Below are 23,541 nucleotides of genomic sequence, written 5' to 3'. Positions count from 1 at the left end.
GAGTAGTTTCTATTGGCTCATTGTTGATGTGGGTGACATTTCTTATCAGGCCTGAGAAAGGTCCAAGAGTTGAGCAACTGAAATAATAAAGACAAGGAGTTGATAAATTGATCAAATGAGGAAAAGTTAATGGAATCAGATTTATTTATCATGGCAAAGAGGAGACTCAGGAGTTATTTAATCAGTATGTCCTGATACTTGCATATGAAGAACTATACAGAGAATGATGATGACCAGCTGTTCTTCAAAATCACTGAGTACTGAATAAGAACAAATGACTCAAACTGTAGCATTAGGGTTTTGGTTTTAGGGAAGAATTTCCAGACAGTAAAGACATTAGATACTTCATGCCAGTAATCAAGAAAATATTTAAGGATAGAATAGAAACCTAGATGTAGTGTAGGCACATTTTGCTTATAGTTAGGGGATGTGACAAGTAACAGATCTATGGTTCTGCCCTTGAGTCCTAATTTTTAAATTCACGACTGAAAATATTCAGGTTCTGTTTTCTTAGCACCCACTTCAGTTCTTGATTTCTTTCTCTATACAAGTGATAGTTTTTTTCCCTGTTGATCTGTAGGAATCTCATTTGGTTTCTGCTTTCCTTTGTGCATTTAAAAGATTAATTTTGGATATAGATTAGACTTTTGTCATTTTAAAAATAACCAGCCAACAAATAGAACCTATATAGTGTGAGACAAATTACTAGAAATCAGTACTTTCCTGTTCTTTTATTTAGAAGATAAAAAGCATATCATCCCATTTTTTTTTAAATCAGTGATTACTTGTTGAGCCAAGGATTTCATTGCATAAGAGGTTACCATGATACGTATTAATGAAATATTGGCAGTGTGAAAAGCTTTCGTGCAACAATTTACTTGTCTCCAAAGTACTTTTTATGTTTCACTTCCTTAGTCTGATTATTTTCTACTAGTCTAGATCTTTTAGATCTTTTTTCTACTTAAATGTTGAGATTGACCAAGAATATTTCACTTGTGATTGCAGCCCTTCAGTATTATCACAGAATTTTTTTTTTTTTTTTTTCTGCAGAAGAGCAAGCTCTTATAGTGCTATGCAAGCTGCCCATTTAAAACTATCATTGCTTGGCACCTATGCCCTAGTGACAGTTTGACCAACATGTGAGCAGGCACACTGCCATCCTGACAGATGGGCCTGAGTGTAGGCAGCCAAGAAACCATGTATCTGCATCTAGTGTATTTGTTAAGGGCAGGATTCCCAGTCGGGGATGTTCAAACGTCTGTCCATCCTGAGCTTTCACGCCTGTGGATAAAGGGATGTCATCATTAATCCTAGCTTCTGACTGAGATTCCATGGGTATATAAGAGCTTCTTGGCTCTTACAGAAGTAGGCAATTGGGGACAATCAGGATAATTGTTCTCTCTTTCATCACAGGACTACTTCAAATAATCCTTTCCTCTTTCTCCTAGCCAGTTAGGTTTGCAGTGAGGACAAACGTGTTCAGACATTGTCCTGATACTTCTGCATTATGTGTTTCTTCATTTGTTTTCCAGAGTACAAAAGCTTTGAAAAATCGTTTAACATTTATTCATTGGGCAGTGATGTATATAATTGGAGTCTGGTACATCTGAGTTCAAATACTGACTAGATGACATTAGAGCAATCCAACTTAGCATCAAATCAAGGTAAAATAATACCTGTTTCATAGGGTTGTTGTGAGAATTAACTAAAATGTGTACATGAATCACTTGGTGTAATGTCTGGCCCACAGTAAGTCTTCAATAAATATTTGTCATCATCACCATCATTGTCACTTGGACATACCTGAAGATATTTTTCTCTGGAGAGTTATCTGAAACAAAATCTTATTCAACTCATTTCCTACCATTTTTGAAAATCATTTATTGGACATCATCACATGGTCTGGCCTATAAGGGCATGTCTACAATAACAGGGAACTCACTACATCTGGGGCAGAATTTCTCAACCATGGGACTGGTTAGATGGGACATTTTAGATGGGTCATTCTTTGTTGTTCTCTGCACTATTGGATATTTAGCAGCATCCCTGCCCAGAGGGACAAAATCATCTCTGGTTGAGAAACACTGCTCTAGAGACAGCCTATCCTGTTTAGTTTTGACTGCTACTAAATTGTTTCTTATCTTGACCAGAAGTCTTTTTTCTTATTCCTTCTACTCAATTCTTTTGGACACATGTAGAGAACAAGCTGAATCTCTCTTCCACATAATATCCTTTCAACTATGTGAAGACCGTCATCAAGTCATCTCAGTCTTTTTGACCTGAAACATCTCCAGTTCCTTAGTTGTTCCTTACATGACATGGTTTCATGTAAGTTCACCACATTGGTGGCTTTCCTTTATTTTCTCCAGCTATGGTTCAATAAGTAAGAAATAGAGTTGCATCTCCTGTTCTAGAAATAGCACTTTTCTTCTGTTAGAATAGGGAAGAATATTACCTTCTTTCTTCTATATACTGTATTTTTATTAATATCAGCTATATCCTTTTGATGACCACATCATACATTGAGCTCAGAGTGGAATTAAACTCCTAGATCTGTCTAAGCCATATCTTTTCATCCTGTTCGTATGCATTAGTCTTGGGGTTTGACCATGGGAACTTACGATTATCCCATTATATTTCTCTTTATTGAATTTAGCTAACTGCAACTTTTAAAGATATTTGGGAATCCTAATTTTTGGTCTAGTTGGAAGTTTCTGACTTAAAAGAACAAGTATATGATGATGCTATCAACTGAAGTTGGAAATATAGGAGAGGGAAGTATGTGTGTATGCGATTGAAAAGATGATTGAGGATGGAAGCCTGGCTAATACCAATATTAAGAAGCAGGTGGGCAGAAAGGAAGCAACAAAGGAGACCAAGAAAATGTGGTAAAAGAGGCAGGATGGTAATGAGAGGAGTGTCTTGTAAGCTAGAGTGACTGTTAAGTACTATGGTAGATACCTAAATACAAAGTGTGAATAGGATATAATCGCTGCTTTCTGCTCCTGTTTTTATTTGCCTCATGTTTTAACTGTTTAGTTAATGGTACTGCCTAGTCAATCGTGCCTGAAGACTTGGAAGTCATCCTTTGTTTCTCCTTCATACTCTTGCATCTATTGGGTTACCAAGTTCTACTGATTAAAAATTTTTTTTAAGTATAACAAAAAAGTACACTAATCTTAAGCATCAAGCTCAATGATTTTTTTTTTTTTTACAAAGTAAACACACTGTAGTAACCACCACCCAGATCAAGACATTCACTATTCTAGCACTCCAAAAGTCTCTGTTGTGCCTGTTTCCAGTGATTACTCCCACCAAAGGTATCCACTATTTTGACTTATATAACCATAGATTAGTTTTGCCTGGTTTTGAACTCAAATGTAAATGGAATAGTACCTTACATACTCTTTTTTGCCAGACTTTTTTTTAATCAGTGTTGTGTCTGTGATTATTATGAATGAATATTCATGTTGCATGTGATTTTTTATTGTTTTAAATAGCTCTGTAGTTCTGGTTTTCTATTTCTGCATCGTATACTAGTTTTGGTTATTGATTACCACATAACGAATTAGTGTTGTTGATTACACCACTCTAAACTTAGGTGTAAAGCAACTACCATTTTATTATGCTCAAAGGATTCTGTTGGTTAGGAATTTGGTGGGGGTGGCTCATCACTGCTCTACAATGGGTGGGGTCTAGAGTCATTTAGAGGGTCCTTTGCTCACATGTATTTGGTACCTTGCCTGGGATGTCTTGAAGACCAGGATGATCTGGTACTGTTGAGCAGAGCACCTACACATGGGGGGATCATGAGGCCTTGGCATGTTGGCTGAATTTCCAGAAGAAGCTTCCTGAGAGTGACTTATCCTCAGAAGTCATGTAGTGTCACTTCCATCATACTGTGTTGGTTAACATAGACAAAAAGCCTTCTTGGATTCAAGGGAAAGGAATATAGAACTCATGTCTTTATGTGTGTCTTTTTTTTTTTTTAAGACAGAGTCTGGCTCTGTTGCTTGGGCCAGAGTGCTGTGGCGTCAGCCTAGCTCACAGCAACCTCAAACTCCCGGGCTCAAGCAATCCTCCTGCCTCAACCTCCCAAGTAACTTGGACTATAGGCATGCACCACCATGCCTGGCTAATTTTTTCTATCTATATTTTTAGTTGTCTAATTAATTTCTTTCTATTTTTAGTAGAGACAGGGTCTTGCTCTTGCTCAGGCTGGTTTCAAACTCCTGACCTGGAGCAATCCACCCACCTTGGCCTCCCAGAGTGCTAGGATTATAGACATGAGCCACTGTGCCTGGCCAGTTGCTAATCATTCTTATTCATATCTTTTGCTATACATATATATTCATTTTAGTTGTATATAAATCTAGGAGTAGAATTCCTGGTGAAAGTATATGTGTATGTTTGGCTTTAATAGAGACAAAAAGATACTGCCAAACTGTTTGCCAAAGTAGTTGTACCAATTTGTACTTTTAATGAAGTATGAGAGTTTCAGTTGTTCTGCAGATCAGGAGATCTGATAGTATCTCCACTTGATACTATCAGATAAATAATAGAAAATAAAATTAACCATTCTAGTAGTTGTTTAGGAGATCTCTGTCATTTTCATTAGCATTTCCCTAATGACTAATGCTTTCAGCTCATATACTTGTTAGCTACTTGGATAGCCTCTGTTGTAAAGTACCTATTCAAGTCTTATGCCCATTTTTAACAAATTGGGTTCTCTTTTTTTCTTATTGAAATGTTGGAGTTTTTATTTGTTCTGGATGTGAATCCTTTGTTGAATATATGAATTGTAAAAATTTCTTACTATCTTATGGCTTGCCATTTCACTCTTGTAATGTGTCTTGATGAACTGAAATTCTAAATTTTGGTTCTAATTTTATCAATCTTTTTCTTTATGGTTAGTGCTCTTTCTTCTGTCTTATTTGAGTTTTTGCTACCTGTGGTCATGAAGATATTCTCTTATATTATCTTCTAGAAGGCTTACTATTTTGCCTTTCATGTTTAGGTCAAAGCACCTAGGAAGTGATTTTTGTGGGTTGTGAGGTAGGAGTCAGTGTTCTTTTTATTCATATGCTTATCCACACACAAGTAGTGGCAGGTAGCATTGGGTAGGTGGACACAGTCAGGGAGTTGAGTTCCTGTATTCTCAGCGTTAAGTTACCTTTAATGAGACTTCTGCACTTGGGCCTATTCTTAAACCCCTCTGGCCTTAGCTTCATCTGTAAAATGAAGGATTTGAGTGAAATGTTTTCTGATTTTCATTGTGGCTCTGATTTGCTAGATCATCTTACCTAGTTTTATGCTTGTATTGATGCTTGTTAGAATCTTCTTATATTTGGATTCTTTTATCTAATGTATTCATGACATCTCTCTGCTTTCTGTTGTCCCCAGTATAAGTTTGCTATGTAGATCTTCATCTAAGCTCCTGATGAAAGCCTTCTTGATCATGTTGGCAAGTCCAAAATTACATGTTCTTCTGATCCTTTTAGTTTACTCTGTCCCTTGCTAGGAGTTCATCATTCTGCTTTAGTAAGTTATCATATAGGACACCAATTCCATTTTTGAAAGTCTGCACATCCTGTTCATTTTACGTGTTGCTTTAGTTTCTTAATGAACTTTTAAGAATCATAGATACAGTGCAGAGTTTCAGGAATCAGCAGAAGTCATTCGTAATCAGTGAGTTTTAGTCTTGGCAAATTCTCTCTCCCATCTTGCATATTTGTTCTTGGAAAGTGGCATGCCTTACAAATTGCTCTATGAGGTTTGTATACTATGCTTGTGCCCTAACAAGAGTAAGTCAGGAACCACCCGGAATGATGTAACAGGAAATCTACCATTTGCTGGTTTGTTTGCATTCTCAGTGGCCTGCTTTGGGGTGATTTCTGCCCTTTTATCAAAAGGTCTAGTTTAGCTTCCACAGAACAGTATAATCTGGTGTAGCTACTGTTCCTTCTGTTGTTATCCTTGCTACTTGCTATCACATTTTCCTCATTTACTTTAACTAAAAAAGCTTTATTGAGATATAATTTACATACCATATAATTCACACATTAAAGGGTATAGTTCAGTAGTTTTTAGTATAGCTATAGAACTGCAATCGTCACCACAATCAAATTTTAGAATATTTTCATCAATGCTAAAAGAAAGCCCTTGCCCATTAGTAGTCACTCTCCATTTCCTACCCCATCTCAAAGAAATCACTAGTCTGCTTTTTGTCTCTATAAGTTTAATTCTGGAAATTTTACATAATTGGAATCATATAATATATGACCTTTTGTGACTGGACTTCTTTCACTTAGCATGTTTTCAGGGTTCATCCGGGTTGTAGCATGAATTAGTACATATTTTAAATTGCTGAATAATATTCCATTGTATGGATGTACCAAATTTTATTTATCCATTCATCAATTGAAGGACATTTGGGTTGCTTTCATTTTTTTGTTATTATGAATAATACTGCTGTGAGCATTCATGTACAAGTTTTTGTGTGGATGTATGTCTTCATTTCTCTTGAGTATATACCTAGGTAGCTCTGTTTAACTTTTTTAGGAGCTACCAAACTTTTCCAAAGTGGCTGCACTATTTTACATTTTTACTAGCAATGTATAAGGGTTCAGATCTCTCCAGATCCTACCAATACCTTTTATTGTCTTTTTATTTATACCCATCCTAGTGGGTGTGAAGTGGTGTCTCATTGTGGTTTTGATTTTCATTTCCCTAATGATGTTGAATATCTTTTTGTATACTTATTGGCCATTTTTAAAATCTATTTTGGAGAAATGTATATCCAGATCCTTTACTCATTTTTAAATTGGGTTAGTTGTCTTTTTATTACTGAGTTCATGAACCTTTTAATGTTTACTTTGATTTATTTTCAACTCAAAACACTCTTTTTCTTTGTTTTTCTTCCATTTGATCAGGGTCTGTTCAGTCTTTCTGTATTAAGCAGGAGGGTTAAGAGGGTTTTCAAACTCTTTTTCATTCTCTTGGCAGCAACTTCCATTAGCAGCATACATTGTGGATTACCTTAGACTAGAAAATATACCAACATCTCTTGGTTATAGAAATAGATTCTTTGTGGTTTATACTGGTTTTAAAATGAACTATGCTGCTTTCTCTACAAACCAGTAGGTAAAATGCCTGGCTTCCACTTTAATCCAAGCTTTTCATTTTATAGGTGATGAAAAAGAGAAGTTGTATGGTGCCAAAGTTTGTAGGAGGTAGAAGTAGACTAACTTTATTTCAGCTCATTCTTTTTTTTTTTTTTTTTTTTGAGACATAGTCTCACTCTCTTGCCGGGGCTAGAGTGCCATGGCGTCAGCCTAGCACAGCAATAAACTCCTGGGCTCAAGCAGTCTTCCTGCCTCAGCATCCCAAGTAGCTGGGACTACAAGCATGTGCCACCATGCCCGGCTAATTTTTTTCTATTTATCTTTAGTTGGCTAATTAATTTAGTTTTATTTTTAGTAGAGAGGGGATCTCACTTTTGCTCAGGCTGGTTTCGAATTCCTGACCTTGAGTGATCCCCCTGCCTCGGCCTCCCAGAGTGCTAGGATTACAGGTGTGAGCCACCGTGCCTGGCCTCAGCTCATTCTTAAGAAATATCGATTGCTTTCTCATCAAGTGACAGATATGTTAGACTGAAGAGATAGCAAGGTGAGTAAGACAGGGTCCCTGACTTCCAGATCCTCACAAAATATGTCAAGAGAGGCTGACATACACACAACTAATGATAATACAGTGACACAAGTGCTGTAAAATGTGTGCATGGATGTATAGTCTAGTGCTCTATACACTGCTCAGTGCTGACTGTATTTTCTCCTTATTGTCCTTGGCATGTGGGCAGAATTAGATTCTTGAGTAGTTGATTTTATCTGGACCATTTAGTAAAAAACAACAAAAATGCCATCATTCAGATGCTGAGATTACAGAAGAAATTGACTTTAGAATCTTCAGGGTTTTGCACTAGAATCTAGAATGTGGTCTTATTAAGTGTACTACTTTTATATATGTATATTTTTAACTTCTTTTCCCATATATTCTATGTGGTTTATTACATCAAGCTTTTCAAGTGAATTTATGTCAATATATTAAAAAAAACCAACTAAAACTCCTTTCTGAAGACCTTACTTACATCAAGTGATTTATTTCATTACTTTTGTCCTTTGGTTCTTTGGAAGTCATCCAGCTTTTTATTTAACTGAGTTAGACTGTGGGATACATTTATAGTAACATGTGAGTGTGTTTCTGTTTGGTCTTTTATACTATTTTTATGGAATTTATATTTATGGCTGTATCATTAGTCATTAAAACAAATATTTTCCTATGTTAATATTTCTTGATTTTCAAATGATTTATTCTGTAGTATGTAGCCTCTTTTAATTAACAAAAAGGCGTTTTTGCAAAAATTATACTTTATTTCAATAGAATTAGGAGTATAAGTGGTTTTTCATTACATGGATGAGTTATATAGTAGTGAAGTTTGTGCTTTTAGTGTACCTGTCACCCTAATAGTATGCATTGTGCCTAATAGGTGATTTTTCATCCCTCACCCATCTCTTACCCTCCCCCTTCTGAGGTTACAGTGTCCATTGTAGCACTCTATATGCCCCTGAGTACCCATAGCCTAGCTCTCGCTTTTATGTGAGAACATGTGGTATTTGGTTTTTGTTCCTGAGTTACTTTGCTTAGGATAATGGCTTCCAGTTCCATCCATGTTGCTGAAGAGAACAGTATTACAGTATTTCATTCTTTTTTTTATGGCCTAGTAGTATTCTGTGGTATATATACACCACATTTCTTTATCTACTCATCCACACGTGGTTTTTGAACCTTGGCTTTTCTTCTTGTTTGTCCATGAGGGCATGGACAAATTATTTAATTTCCCTTATCCTCAGTTTTCTTGTGTATACAGTTAGTATAATTATACCTGTTTTATGGTTATTATAAAAATTAGAGATAATGTATTTACCCAGCACACAGCCTACTACATAGATGCTTAATAGTGATGGTATTAGTTGTGATATATTAGTTCATTTATATGTAAGAGCTGTAGGTTATAATTAATGGTTACTTGATTCTTCCTGGTATAGATTTATTCATTCATATTTTTACTCAGGATTAATTGAGCAAAAATAAATGATAATATGAATGTAAGAACTTGATGTCAGTATTCATTTTAATTTTCTAGTCTTTTCAAGACTGTATTACTCATTGAAGGCTGACTTGGTATTTACCATCAAAACGTGAAGGTATGATTCTGTCTGCAAATGAAGGTATTGAGAATTGTTTTTCTACATAGTTGATTGCAGTTTTTAACCAGTTGCAATTGGTAGGGCTGACTTGTGCTGATCCTGTTGTTATAGAAGCACTGGCAAATTCCAGACTAACAACAAAGAAAAGAGTTACTTGGCATTTTATTTAGTAAAGATTTTTTTAAAATTATTTGTGAAGAATTAAAAAAAAAAACCTCAATTGAAAAATTACCTGCTCATAATAATTAATGTAAACATTATAAAAGAGTAAAGAATGAAAAATAAGCCTACCACCCTTAAGGCATCCTCTGGTACTATTTGGTTATATAGCCTCCTAGTAATATGCTATATATACACACAGGGGTACATTGTTGCACAACTCCTGGGATGTGGTTGCGTGTGTGTGTGTGTGTGTGTGTGTGTGTGTGTGTGTATTCAATGTGGGTACATTATTGCACAATGGGTGTGAACGTATATATTTACTGGAGGTACATTGTTGCACAACTCCCTAGGTATGGTCATACATATTCAAGCATATGCAGCCTATGTATAAATAGGTCCCTTTATTTTATATAAATAGGAATGTTCTTATACATGATTCTTTCCTTGCATATTTCATTTAACAATATATCTTGGAGACTATTCCATATTGGTACATGTAGATCTACCTCATTTTTTAAAATGCATAATATTCTATTCTTTGGATATGCCATTGTTCATTTAATAAGTCTCCTCTTGATGTAAATTAAGGATCTTTCTAATCTTTTGTTGTATACAGTGATGCAGTAAATATCCATGTACATTTGACAGTATATGAGTAGTATACCTATAGTATAAATTGCTGAAAGTAGACTTAGTGAGCCAAAGGGGTGTACATTTAAAATTTTGATGGATAATATTGAACTAAAAACTGCATTTTTTCCTCATACTCTTACCAACCTAGTGCATTTTCTAACTCTTTGAATTTGATAATCTGATAGCTGAAAAATGCCATTTTAATTGTAAATTAAGCCTCATTATGATTTTAATTTGCATTTTATTAGTGAATGAAGCTGAGCCTATTTGCTGTTGCTTTCCAGGATACATTGTTAGTGAAAAATCACAATGAAGAACAAGGTGTATAATATTCTACCTATTATCTAAGATGTGGGGGGGATGCAGATAAATGTATTTTATTTGTTATTTAAAAAGGGAAACGGGAAGGATAAACCAATAACTAATGAAAACAATTACTTATAAGAAGAGAGGAGAGGAGAAATAGAATCTAGGATTCTCTGAACACACTTTGTATTGTTTGAGCTTTGGAAACATGTAAATGTTTTATAAAATTTTAAAAATTCAAAGAGAAAAAATATTTATCTGTTAAATATTTAGGTTAACATTGTTAGGAACTAAGATTTTTTTTTTTAAGATGGGGGTCTCTCTCTCTCTCAGGTTGGAGGGCTGTGGTACATGATTATAACTCACTGCAACTGCAAACTCCTGGGCTCAAGTGATCTTCCTGCCTCAGCCTCCCGAGTAGCTGGGACTACAGGCATGTGCCATCATGCCTGGCTAATTTTTTAAAAAAATTTTTTTGTAGAGACAGGGTCTCACTTTGTTGCTCAGACTGGTCTCAAACTCCTGGCCTCAAGCGATCCTCCGAACTCAGCCTCCTAAGGTGCTAGGATTATAGGCATGAGACACCATGGCAGACCGGGAACAAGGTTTTTAACAACAGAGAAAAAGAGACACAAGTATAAAGCCAAAGAAGTTAAGCAAAAACCTTCTAATTCTAAATTTGAATGGAAAATACCAGTATAAATTTGTGAATCTCTTAAAAAAAATTCTCCTTGCTCAGTCTACAGACGTAGAAATAATAACCTTAGAAGCAAAATCTTAAGGTCCAGATTTTGGTCTCCAAATACCATTTTTGACTAAAATGAAACAGAGTCCCTTGTAGAAGTGGCTGATTTTAGGTTTGGGGCAGGAAAATTTACAGGAGGAACCTGGAACATCTTGTACTAGAAAGCAAGGAAAATATCCAAGACAGTTGGGGTCATATCAGAAGGACACAGTGGCCAACTTGAAGGGGCTTTCATTGTGTAGCGCAAAAGAAAAAAGAAAAGAGCAGCTTCTGATATTCAGAAGCTGGCCCAGCACTCAACAGCTAGGCCATGCTATTCTCCTACCAAACATGAATAATCTCACAGAAAACCTTAGACAGAATTTCTCAGATCATGCTAAAATGAGCAAAGCACAGACAAAAACCAAGGTCGCCTACAAAATACTCAGCGAAAATGGGTGACTGCTGCTTCTTGTTGCAGCTTTATCTTTCTTGTAGTCTCCCCTCAGGTAAGATTTATAGAGATACCCAATCACAGAATTGGCCCACTTCCTGCAGTTGGTCCACTTCCAGCATCCAGTGTAGAGAAACCCCTCCTTCTCTAGACTCTCCCTCAAATTACCAAACCAAACCCAAATCCTGTAATAGATTTTAACATCCTGTTATTGATATGCCTCATGGTTCCCTATGAGGGAGGTGAATTCTCCCTCACTGCAACAAGTAATAAACCTACCTTGTTTAACTACAAGGTGTATTTCTGGTGGTCTTGGCTGAAGGGCATTGATACTAGAGGTAGGATGATTTGAGCAACAGCATCAATAACAAAAAATACAGGGGAATGGATTAAGTGACAGTAATGAAATGGGAAATTTTACAGGACAAATGACAAGAGGAAGGAAAAATATCAGAGAGTTGACACTCATAAATTAAAGAGACTCAAAGACATATCAGCTAGATGCAATGACTAGTCTTTAGGTCCTAAGTACAAAACACAAGTATAACAAGACATCTTTGGAGGCAATTGCAGAGATCTGAACACTTCTTATTAGAATTAAATGATATTGAGGAATCAGTGTTAATTTTATTAGGTATGGCAATGATAAATGGTGGCTATATTAAAAAAATACCTATTAGAAGTATTTACATACGAAATGATAGAATGGGGTTTGTTTAAAATCTTGGGAGGGGCTAGTACATTGAGATATGGATGAAACAAATTGGCCATGTATTGATAGTTGTTGAAACTGGGTGATGTGTACCTATCTGGGCACTCATGATATTACTTCTCTACTTTATATTTGAAAATTCCTCTAATAAATTTTTTCTTTAAAGCCATTTATATTTCTGTGAGTGTTCCTCTCCATATCATTTTCCCATTTTTCTGTTGGGCTTTTTCTTTTCTTTTTTTTTTAATAATTTAAAGGGTTATTCAAATACTAAGAAAATTAGCCTTTGTCCTATGTTTTGCAGATATGTTTTGTCTTTTGAGTTTCTATATGGTCGTTTTTTTTTTTCCTTTAACCTGTGGAGCATTTCTTTCTTTCTTTCTTTGTTTTTTTTTTTTTTTTTTGGAGACAGAATCTAGAGTGCCATGGTGTTAGCCTAGCTCATGAGCAACCTCAAACTCCTGGGCTCAAGCAATCCTACTGCCTCAGCCTCCCGAGTAGCCAGGAGTCTACAGGCATGTGCCACCATGCCCGGCTAATTTTTTCTATATATTTTTAGTTGGCCAATTAATTTCTATTTTTAGTAGAGATGGGGTCTTGCTCAGAGGGCTGGTTTTGAACTCCTGACCTTGAGCAATCCTCCTGCCTTGGCCTCCCAGAGTGCTAGGATTATAGGCGTGAGCCACTGTGCCTGGCCTGAGAATTTCTATTTTTGTGACATCTTTATGGTGTGAGTTTTTGTGTTGCTTAGGAAAACATTTGTCTTTCAGATTCTGAAAAGTTCTATGCTTTCATGAATTTTTAAATGACTGTAGTATACTTTTGATACAGTTTGACTCTTTGGTCATCCTAATTTCCTCTTAGAGTATTTGGAAATTTTCTCCCCTAGAGCTCTGCCCCAAGAATATATAAGGGAAATGTTTAATAGCTGTGTTGTGTAGTGTATTGATAGATTTAATAGTGAACAACCAGACAATTAATTGCAAAAGTTTGCTAGTTAATTTTGCCCCCCCATAGGAGAATTAATGAGAAATCTATAATTTACCAAATTACTAAAATATGCTAAATGTTATATAAAAATATTAGCAATATAGTTTAACATTTCTAATTTTATAAAAGTTTCAGTGTTTGCTTTACATAAAGAAGCATTCCTTTTAGCTCTTTTTGTAGGACTCAGGGTCAAGGAGTCAGGTGTCAACTTCCCTTTGAAGTTGACATCTTTAGTCTTGCTTCTCTCTTAGCCCTGACTCTCTTACGTAGGCAGAACAGTAAATTTTAAATTTCTAATCTCTGTGGGAATAAATGAATGTTGCTGTCGTGTTGTCTTCACTGTTGGTTCTGGGAGACCTGTTGTGACCCAGGGATGGATCTTCTTCTAACTATATCCTGGAATTCTTCTTTCGTAGGGAGAAGTGGTAGCAGTGAGGTGTCTTGGGCTTGTGTTTGGAAATGTACCGTGCTCTGTGTTCTTAGTTAAAAACTAGTTCTGCAGTTAGTGCTCCTCTTTTAGAATTTTTAGAAGTCATTTAAGGAAATACAAGTTGAGGAAGTACATTTTATACTGTATTTTAAACATTTTATTCACTATACCAAAAAATTTTGTAATCTTACGTTAATCACTTTTCTAATACAAGTAAAAATATTTTTGAATAGGAAGAAATTTTCCTCCTCTAAAGACATCCACTTCCTTTTTCAGAGTTAGAATCACAAGTCTTCACCTAGTTCTTTCCAGCTTAGGTGTGAAAACATGACTAGTGTGACAATTGCTGCTAAAGATTGTATCACAGTTTGAGTTTAGCTTAATGTTTTTCAGGAATAAATCTATGAATTTATGGGATCATTATTTCTGGAGGTTCACTTCTATATTCTCATGGTTTGTTGTGTTATATTTTGACACTTATTTTGTTAATGTTCCTGAAGGTACCATGTAGCCGTGAATGTTTTTCATACTTTTATTGATATGCATGGTTCTCTGAGTGAAACCAGGGTACTGACTGGGTATTCCTAATAGAAACCCAGAGACAAACCAGTTAGCCCTCCTATGCCTCAGGTTTTTAATGTTACTGGTTTTGGTAACAAGTATATTTTTATTTCTAGTGAATATCTTTACAGTTCTGTCTCAGTCATAGGATTTGTAGGATCAAAATAAAGAAAATATATGAAGACCCTCTGTTATTGGGAAGTAGCTATACAAACTCAAGTATTTTATTTTTCAGATGATTTCTTAGCACTAATCAAATACATTAATCAACTTCTGATTAGCTGGCTCATTTGTAAGAGGATTGTCTTTAGATGTATTGCTTTCAAATTGTTCCTGATGTAATTTAGCAAAAGAGGTGATGAAGTTCTTTGTTGACCAATTATCTCTTGTTTGATTTTATTCTTTGACTTACCATAGTTTGGCAGGAAGCCATTTACACCAAAACATGTAATTACTTCTTAATCCCAAATAAGTTTGAAATACAAATGAGTCTTTGGCTTGGGGATATGATGGGATGGCAAAAAGCAGTGTTTTTGACTCCTCCTGAATCATTCACTAATGTATATTTTTTATCTAACTGCTAAAATGAACTGGAGGAGGCTTTTACTAAAATCTTTAAATACAGTAGACTTGTATATAACAGAGCAATGAAAATGAATGACTTGATGAAGAAAGGATGTACCAGAGTATCCAGGCCAGTGGTTCAGTCTGTGCATCACAGTCCCCTGTGCAGCATGAAAATATACATGTGCTAAGGCTGTTGTGGAGTAGTGCCTTTATTCTTCCAGAGTTGTACAGTAACTGTGATGTATAGCCAAGATGGACAGTTACTGCCTTAGATGATGAGTAGTTTCATAAATAACTTTGTAATTTTGCTCTGAACTTCCTGGCATTCATTCCAAAAGAGGAAATAGGACTTTCATAGCTTTTGCTATCTTAAAAACTTGCATCATTGGAAGAGGCACTTTTTTCCTACCATGAACCTGGCAGGGTTTGTTTTGTAGATGTCTACAACTGTTCGCTGTCTTTAATAAATAGTTTTATCAAAGAATTCAAAAATGTTCTTTACCTGGGAGGCTTTTTATTGAAGCCGATGGTATAATATTAAATCATAACTGTGTGATGATGTTTCTACATGAAGCTAAGTGAAGCTTTTGAGGCCAAAGGTTGCATTTTATTCATCTTTGTATTTCCAGCCTCTAGTAGTTTCTGGTGCATATTTTGGAGGTGTTTTTATAAATGCCTTTGGAATAAAGGAGTTCAAGTGTTTAATTTCCTAGTGAACTAAATTGCTATAAAGAGAGCGCTTAGAAAATCTAGAGTAAGAGATGATTAGTATGCTTCCTAGACCATCTGTCACTAATATCAATTGTTTCTACTTGGCACTGCAGACTTGTTTTTTTTTGAAGGGGAGGGCAGCTTGTGTAAAGTTAAAAAAAACCAAAACTCTTAGGTTATTCTGTACCCCTCTGTTTAGTGGCTGAAAGTCAGTACATTTTTTAAAAAAAATCGACATTCTTATTCAATAAAGATGAATGCAATCATTGTTTATACCAGTAGCAGTACCATTGTAATAACTGATAGCTGTTTCTGCCTTGCCCCCTTATAGTCTCTTATTGATGCATCAACCAGGGTGATCCATTCAAAATGTAAGTCAGAGCATGTCACTTCTCTGCTCAAGACTTTCCAGGGATTTCCTTCTGATGGCTTATGCGTTGGACACGTTCTCCACCTCTGTGCCCTTTTACAGCTGACCTTAGCCCGTGCTCTCTCTCTCCTGGCTGATTCTTCAGTTGCACCAACTCCCGCTGTTTCTAGAACTGGCTGGTCATATTCTTGCCTTACCACCTTTGTACTTGTTCTTCCCTCAGTGTGGGATGCTCTTCTTCCAGAGCATCTGTGTGGCTAGCTTCTCTCACTTTATTTTCAGATCTTTGCTTAAATGTGCTTCACACTTTCTTGTGAAGCTTTACCAAACCATCTTTTAAAATTTGTACTCCCTTTACCAACTCCCTTTTTTTCCCTTAGCCCTTATTAAAGTTGGACATATGACATGTTTTAGTGTTTTAAATTATTTATCTCTCTTGAATAAAATATAAGTTCTATGAGGGTAGGGCTTTTTGTCTACTTTGTTCACTGCTTTATCCCTGTCTTCTAAAACAGTTCCCACACAGAGTATGTTGTCAATAAGTATTGAGTAAATGAATTAATGAAGCAGGGTATATGTTGTAGTAATGTAGAATTCCATGGGACTTGATATTATTTTTATTTTAGATTTAAAAAAGGGTATAGCATGGTAAAAATGTTCATATTTTTTGTAAAAAAATTTATAAACCATTCACTCTAATAGCATTACCAAATTACTAATATTTAAGCTAAAGGGATAATAGGGCTCAGTCCAATCCTACTTTTTAGGTATGGTATTTGATCCATTTCAAACCCATTCATTCCTACCTCAAGGTGACCTTTGTGACAAAGGCACTATAGAAGCACTTAAAATTTTGGATTTATTTTAAGCTTATTACATGGTTTAGTCTACAGATGGAATGTATTTTGAGAATGGATTAATACATGTTAGTGAAAAACATAAAAAATGTAAAAACTTGGTGAGAATTTAGTCAGTGGGAGAGTTTTTCTTGACTCATGTGCTCAGAGTATGATTTTTAATTCGATTGAAGCATTGTGAATTAAAATGCAAGTATATAGCATGTTCTAAAATCTTATAGAAGTATGTTTACTCTTTTGCCAAAGTCAGAGTCCCAACCAACAGTGGTCTTCAAGGCTTTCCTTGATCTGTTCCTTTGACTTGATCTCCTACTTTCTCCCTTGCTAACTCCACACTAGTCACACTGGCTCCAAGCATGCTCCCACCTTAAGGTCTTGGCACAACTCTTCTTCCTGTCTGCCCCAGATACTCACATGGCCAACTCCCTTACCTCCTCCAAGGCTTTGCTTAGATGAATGAGCAAAGTCCTCGTGGAGGAGGCTGACCATGAACACTCTGTTTTTACTACAAGCTACCTCTGCCACCTTCTACTCCCTAACCTCTATCTCCTGTCACTTCCTGTTATACTTAAGTATGACAGCTACATTTTCTAAAGTATTAGGCAATAACTTATTTGTTCTTATTATGTCTCTTCCTGCTAGAATATAAGTGTCAAATGAGCAGGACTTTTGTTCTTTGAGGTATATATAGCAAGTGTCTAGAACAGTGCTTGGCACGTGGTAGGTTATCAATGAATGTTTGTAGAGTGAATGAATGAACAAGCCATATGATTATGCTTATTCATAAATTTACATAATTCACAGTTAACATTTGTTTATTGCTGGGATAACTAGTAGATTTATGTAATTAGCTTCTGTAAGAACAACCTTTGAAAAAAGTACCACTTGTAATGTTTTGGTAGTTGTGTGTATGGGGGAGTGACTCCATAGGTACCAAGAACATACTGGTATTGTCATTTTAATTAATTAATTAATTAATTAATTTTTTTGAGACAGAGTCTCACTCTGTTGCCCTAGCTAGAGTGCTGTGGCATCAGCCTAGCTCACAGCAACCTCCAACTCCTGGACTCAAGCAATCCTCTTGCCTCAGCCTTGTGAGTAGCTTGGACTACAGGTACGCACCACCATGCCTAGCTAATTTTTTCTATTTTTGGTAGAGATGGGGTTTCACTCTTGCTCAGGCTGGTCTTGAACTCCTGAGCTCAAACTATCCTCCCGCCTCATCCTCTTAAGAGTGCTAGGATTACAGGCGTGAGCCACTGTGCCTGGCCTCATATTGGTATTATCTTGGTTCAACTTAATTTCTGTGTCTGTTTTACCTGTTGCATCTGGAGACTTTTTTTTTTTTAATTGTGATTAATAAACATATAACATAAAAATCACTATCTTAACCATTTTTAAGTATACAGTTCCGTAGCGTTAAGGGTAGTCATATTGTTGTGAAGCAGATCTCCAGAACTTTTTCATGTTGCAATTTTGAAACTCTGTGCTATTACATAATAATTTGCTTTTCTCTCTCCCTTCAGTCTCTGGCAACCACCATTCTATTATACTTTCTGTTTTTGTGAATTTGACTGCTTCAGTTACCTCATATAAATGGAATCATATAGTATTTGTCTTTTTGTGACTGGCTTATTTCACTTAGCGTACTGTCTTCAAGATTATCTGTGGTGTAGCATGTGTCAGGATTTCTTTTTAAGGCTGAAGAATATTCCGTTTTATGTATATACCACATTTTGTTTATTCATTCAGAAGTTAATGGACAATTGGGTTGCTTAGACCTCTTGCTGTTGGTGGATAGTGCTGCTAAGCATTTGGGTGTACATATACCTCTCTAAGACTATAAACTCTTTCCTAGAGATCTGTTAGCTTAAAGGAATGACATTATCAATCATTTATATTTTGAAGTATATGCTTCTATCCTGAATTTCCAATGATCTTAATTTTACTTAATAGCATATTCTTTATATAATTTATTGTCATAATAAAATTTGTATATTGGTGTAAGCTGTGGAAGTGTAGGTGGTCTGCTTTTTTAACATATAACCCTGGAAAACTGTATATCATAAAGTGAAAAAAGCTCCTTGAAAGAATAAGCTCATTTCATCTTGAAAGAAGAACTTATTTTCTCCTCCAAATTATCTAGAACTGTGTGTTGCCTAAATGGTAGAGTGAATTCCAGGACAGTATTGTATTGTGAAAGCAAAAGGAAGAGACTGTTTGAAGAAAGAAAGAAAGAACTACAGTGTTGTGCCACTGAACAGGCCAAGTGATTCTGAATGTCACCTGGATTCTGGGTGTGGAGCTCCCTGGTAACCTTCCCAGGAGTTGTTAGAGTGCAGTCATGAAGGTGGGGCCCAGATGGGGTGAGTTGAGGGAGTGAAGGGAAAGGAAAAGTCAGTAAGTCCACATGATTATTGAGATGTTTGGCATGGAAAGGGAAAAGAAAGGATGGTAGAGCAGGGTGATTAAAAAATTTATTTTTTAACTGGCAGAGCTGTGAGCATATTTAAAAGCTGATGGAAGGGATCCAATTGAGGGAGACATTGAATATATGAGGGAAGGATTAATAGGGTAAGTCCTGAGAAAGATGGAGGGGATGGGATAGAAGGAGGATGGCTGCTTCACATTGTGACAGGAGAGAAGGAAGCTAGGATTGGCTTGAAGTGGGCACAGGTGGTTTATAGGGTTGGCTTTTGGAAAGACAAGGGAATTCCCATCTGAAGCTTCTATTTGTCTCTAAACTGGAGTAGATCATCTGAGAATTATGAGTTAGGAAGGGGAATTATAGTTTTGTGAAAGAATAAACAGGGTTTGACATAGTCATTGTAGAGAGTGGTTGCTAGGCTTTTAAAAGGAATGGCAATATATATTTAGCAATAGACATCAGGTACTTGGGCAAAAACACTAATGTTTTTGCTGTTTAAGTTTATAAATTTATTCATACCAAGTACATGTATTATGTATTGTGTATTGTGACTAAGGCAGTTCTCATATTCAGGATGCTTATAAACTTAAAAGGAATATTTATTTATCCCATGCAATAAGAAGTACAGACAGTACTGAAACTACAGAGGTCATATCTGACTGAGAAAGAGGTAGATTTTTGGGTATGGGAAAAATTTCCATAAATGTATATAGAGCGGGATATGTGTGAGAAGAGACTTTATACTGCCAAGACAGGAGATAAGACTATGTTAGTACCGTGTTAATGGAATGGCAAATAGTCCAGCTTGTCCAAAATTATCCTTGAATCATCATGTCTCTATATGGTATAAAACACATCAGAGTTTATGACTTTAAAGAAAATTTCATAAAAATATATGACCCCCTAAGGGAGCTTACATGCATAACTATTTTAGGGAAAATTTATGAGTAGTCATCCAGGGTATAATGAGCTTTATTCAGCATTACAATTTTCCAGTTTGGATATGATGAATTCATAGAGCTCATTAAATGTAAGTGTCATTGTTGTGATTCATTCAAGCTTTTTTTCTCTCCTCAGCAGAAGATTAAAAAAAAAATTTCAAATTTGAATCCAGGACTTGAGAAATGCCAGTTGTCTAAATACAGTACCATATTGTGATAAATATAGCTATTGAAAATTTTAAAATCTATTCACAAAACTTTATTTTAATATTCATTGCAGAACTTTTTTTGGAATGTTATCTGAAAAACAGAGGACCATTTTATCATCAGAGCTGACTATTAATTAGGGTATTGTTTCAGATATAAAAGTTGATCTGCCACTGAAATTCTATTTGAATATGTATAGTTCCAAGCTTGCTTTGTGTATTTAATAACTTTAGTACCATAATTACTCTGTTTACAATTAAATTTTGGTGAATATGCTAATATGGAATATACCAGTGAGTGATTTCAGCAAAGGGCAGTATTGATTTGCATTTTGATGTGCTTTTCACTTGCATCTGCATTTCATTTAATACCAAGGGAAGAGAAGTGGTCAGATTATGTAATGGATTATGTGCTGATAAATTTTTTTTCCTGTTGCATTGGCTACTATAGTAGTAGATTTGCATTGAGCCAAGTGGGCTGAAATTACATGGATAGATGTAATTTGGTTAAAGTTTGTGCCTTCCAATGTATTGTTCTTTAATAGAAACCTTAATGCAGGTATTGGTTTCGTTATTAGAAAAAACTCAATAGTGTACTAAAGTGATTTTTTAATTCAAACTAGTGTTTTTAAATTCTTTAGAAAACTCACTAACTTACTGAGGCAGATACTTGTGGTTATGTTATTTTTTTGAGGTGGGACTAGTGGTTTTAAATAATTCCCTTTTCCTCTTTTTAGAAATTGCCTGAAAACCAACATGGAGATTGAGAAACACAGATTTCATATTCTCAGAAACTAGGAGACCCTGTTGTCCTGAACCAGAAAATAAGGGGCTGCCAAGTACAGTGAAGGTCAAATAGGGGGTATGAGAGGATGCTGAATGGGAACACTGTCAGGTCAGACAAAGCTGGCAGAATTGTGTTCTCCAAAGTAAGTGGCACACACTGAGAGGTACATTAAGGAGCCTGTGTTTGGAAGAACAAGAATGGGTGTTGGTGGAAAAGGGAACTACGGAACTTTATGATGTGATTAAGGTGTTCTAATCTTGGTTGTCGCATAGGTATATATACATATGTAAACATTTATCTGTCTACACTTGTGCAAGTTATCAATTTATTGCCTCTCAACCCCAAATTCACCAGTCTTTGTTCTATTTGTGATACTTGAGCTAGAACCTGTAAACATTTTTCCTTTCCAGAATAATGTTAGATTTTGTCATTAGAAGGTAAAGAAGATGTACAGCAAGACTTAGCAGAGGAAGGGGCTTGTCTTGTTGCAGTGTGCTTGTTTTTCTTTCTTTCTGAGGTGTGGCTGTCAGCCGTGCTTACTCTCCTGTAAGTTTTGTTAGCACCCCAATAGGCAACTTGTTTCTCTCCTCCGCCACCACCCAGAGTGCTCCAGTGGGCAGATGCCTGTGGAGCAGCTCCTGCCCCACTGGCACTCCAGAGAGCTACTCTGCCACCCAGTGGGCTGTCACCACAGCCTGTCCAGTAAGTGTTCCTTTCTTGGATGCTTTCCTTAGCCTCAGAGATAGTAATTGCTCCCTGAATTTGCTAGTCCTATATTCCTTAGAGTTGTCTTTTACTCCTTTTGGTAGTTGACCATCTTTTACAAATTAATAATTTTTATATTAAATATTCCTGTTTTAATTACTTATGTTTTTTTTTTATCTCCTGAATGGAACCTCACTGTTACACTTGTAATTCGTATAATTTACTGTGTTAATTTTACATAAATAATAAACAGGATGAAATAAATCATAAGTGTACAACTTGATTAATTTTTACAAAGTGAATATACAGTTTAAACACCAAAATTGGGATATAGAATGTTACCAGATCCTTAGGTACCTTCCAATCGCAGCCTCTTTCTTCCAACTCATAGTCATTTCCTCCCTCAAATAGTGTACGCTTTTTGACTTCTATCACCCTTGATTAGTTTTGGTTATTGTTGAAATTCATATAAACAAAATGTAGTGTGTGCTCTTCTGTGTGGCACATCTTTTTCTCAACACAGTGTTTGTAGATTCATTTGTTTTATTATATTCATTTCCTAGCTGATGGACATGTGCTTTTCCAGATTGTGGCTGTTGAATAAAGCTACTATCATCATTCTTTTTCTTGTGCATGTTCTTGGGTGGACAAATTTTCATTTTTCTTAGAGGTATCTATCTATCTATCTGTCTATCTATCTATCTCTATCTGTCTATCTATCTATCTATCTATCTATCTATCTATCTATCTATCTATCTATCTATCTATCTATCTATGCTGAATTGCTGGGTTAGTTAGCAAGTACTGCTAGATAGACTTTCAAAGTGTTTGAAACAGTATACAGTGTATGAGAATTCACATTATTCCACCTCCCTACCAACACCTGGGATTGTCAGACTTTTCACGGTTGAGGTCTTCAGAACCGTTCAGGAATAGATCATTCAAATGCTGTTTAAACTCTTAGATTGTGGTAAAACTAGAAAAGCTTCCAAAATCTTTTTATGAAATGAGCATAATATTGATATTCAAACAGATATATATATATATATATATATATATATATATATATACACACACACACATATACCAGAAAAAAACTACAGACTATTCTCATGAATATCAGTTTTGTTCTAAATAAAATATTAATAAATAGAATTCAGCAACACACTAAAACATAACAGCCAACAAGTATAATATTTTTTTCTGGGAATAGTTATTTTAAGTATATGGGATACTAGCTATATTTAAGTCTTTTATGTTTTTTAACATTTTAAAAGATTATTTATTGAATAAATATTTATTAATCTATCATCAGCCCCCCTTGGACCCAGCAGAATTATCCCTTGAGCACTGAGGTGGCCATCAGTTTCCCAAGGCCACCTAAGATTGTAGCCTGCACATATTTTTTCCATTAGGAGCCGCAGGAGGGAGTTTTAGATATATTTTAAAGAAATATTTGTGTCATAGTGGACTCTATCAGAACAACAGTATATTTCAATGACTTCTTAACACGCCTATGGAGCAGGTGTGAGGGAGGTTTTAATCCAAGCACAAAGTTAGTTTCAAATGCTAGTTAATTGAATCTATTTTTCTATTTCTTTCCTCCTCCTCCTCATTCTCCTGCCTTCCTCCAACCCTCCCCCGCCTTCCTCCTCCCTTCTTCCTTCTCTCTCCTTCTTCCTCCCTCGTCCTCCTTTCTTCAGAAATTGGTAATCTAGGATCTACATGTGA

At 35.7% G+C, this 23,541-nt stretch overlaps 1 protein-coding gene across 7 annotated transcripts in view; it reads left to right on the top strand.

The window, feature by feature from the left end:
• VRK1 (VRK serine/threonine kinase 1) overlaps positions 1-23,541 on the top strand; it is an 85,095-nt gene that overhangs the window by 7,550 nt on the left and 54,004 nt on the right. The window contains exon 1 of one of the 7 annotated variants that reach the window (XM_076003729.1): positions 1,548-1,664. The exons of 3 other annotated variants lie outside the window; for them this stretch is intronic. In XM_076003729.1, the coding sequence (XP_075859844.1) occupies positions 1,628-1,664 (37 nt within the window). In that variant the 5' untranslated portion in view covers positions 1,548-1,627. Of the gene's footprint in view, positions 1-1,547; positions 1,665-21,223; positions 21,248-23,541 lie in introns of those variants that run through there. 3 more of the 7 variants (XM_076003735.1, XM_076003730.1, XM_076003731.1) reach the window with 3 other exon arrangements.

The sequence above is a fragment of the Microcebus murinus genome, chromosome 6, assembly GCF_040939455.1.
Source record: "Microcebus murinus isolate Inina chromosome 6, M.murinus_Inina_mat1.0, whole genome shotgun sequence".
NCBI classification, from domain to species: domain Eukaryota; kingdom Metazoa; phylum Chordata; class Mammalia; order Primates; family Cheirogaleidae; genus Microcebus; species Microcebus murinus.
The sequence above is the reverse complement of the archived record's forward strand: the minus strand, read 5'-3'. Positions and strand labels throughout refer to the sequence as shown.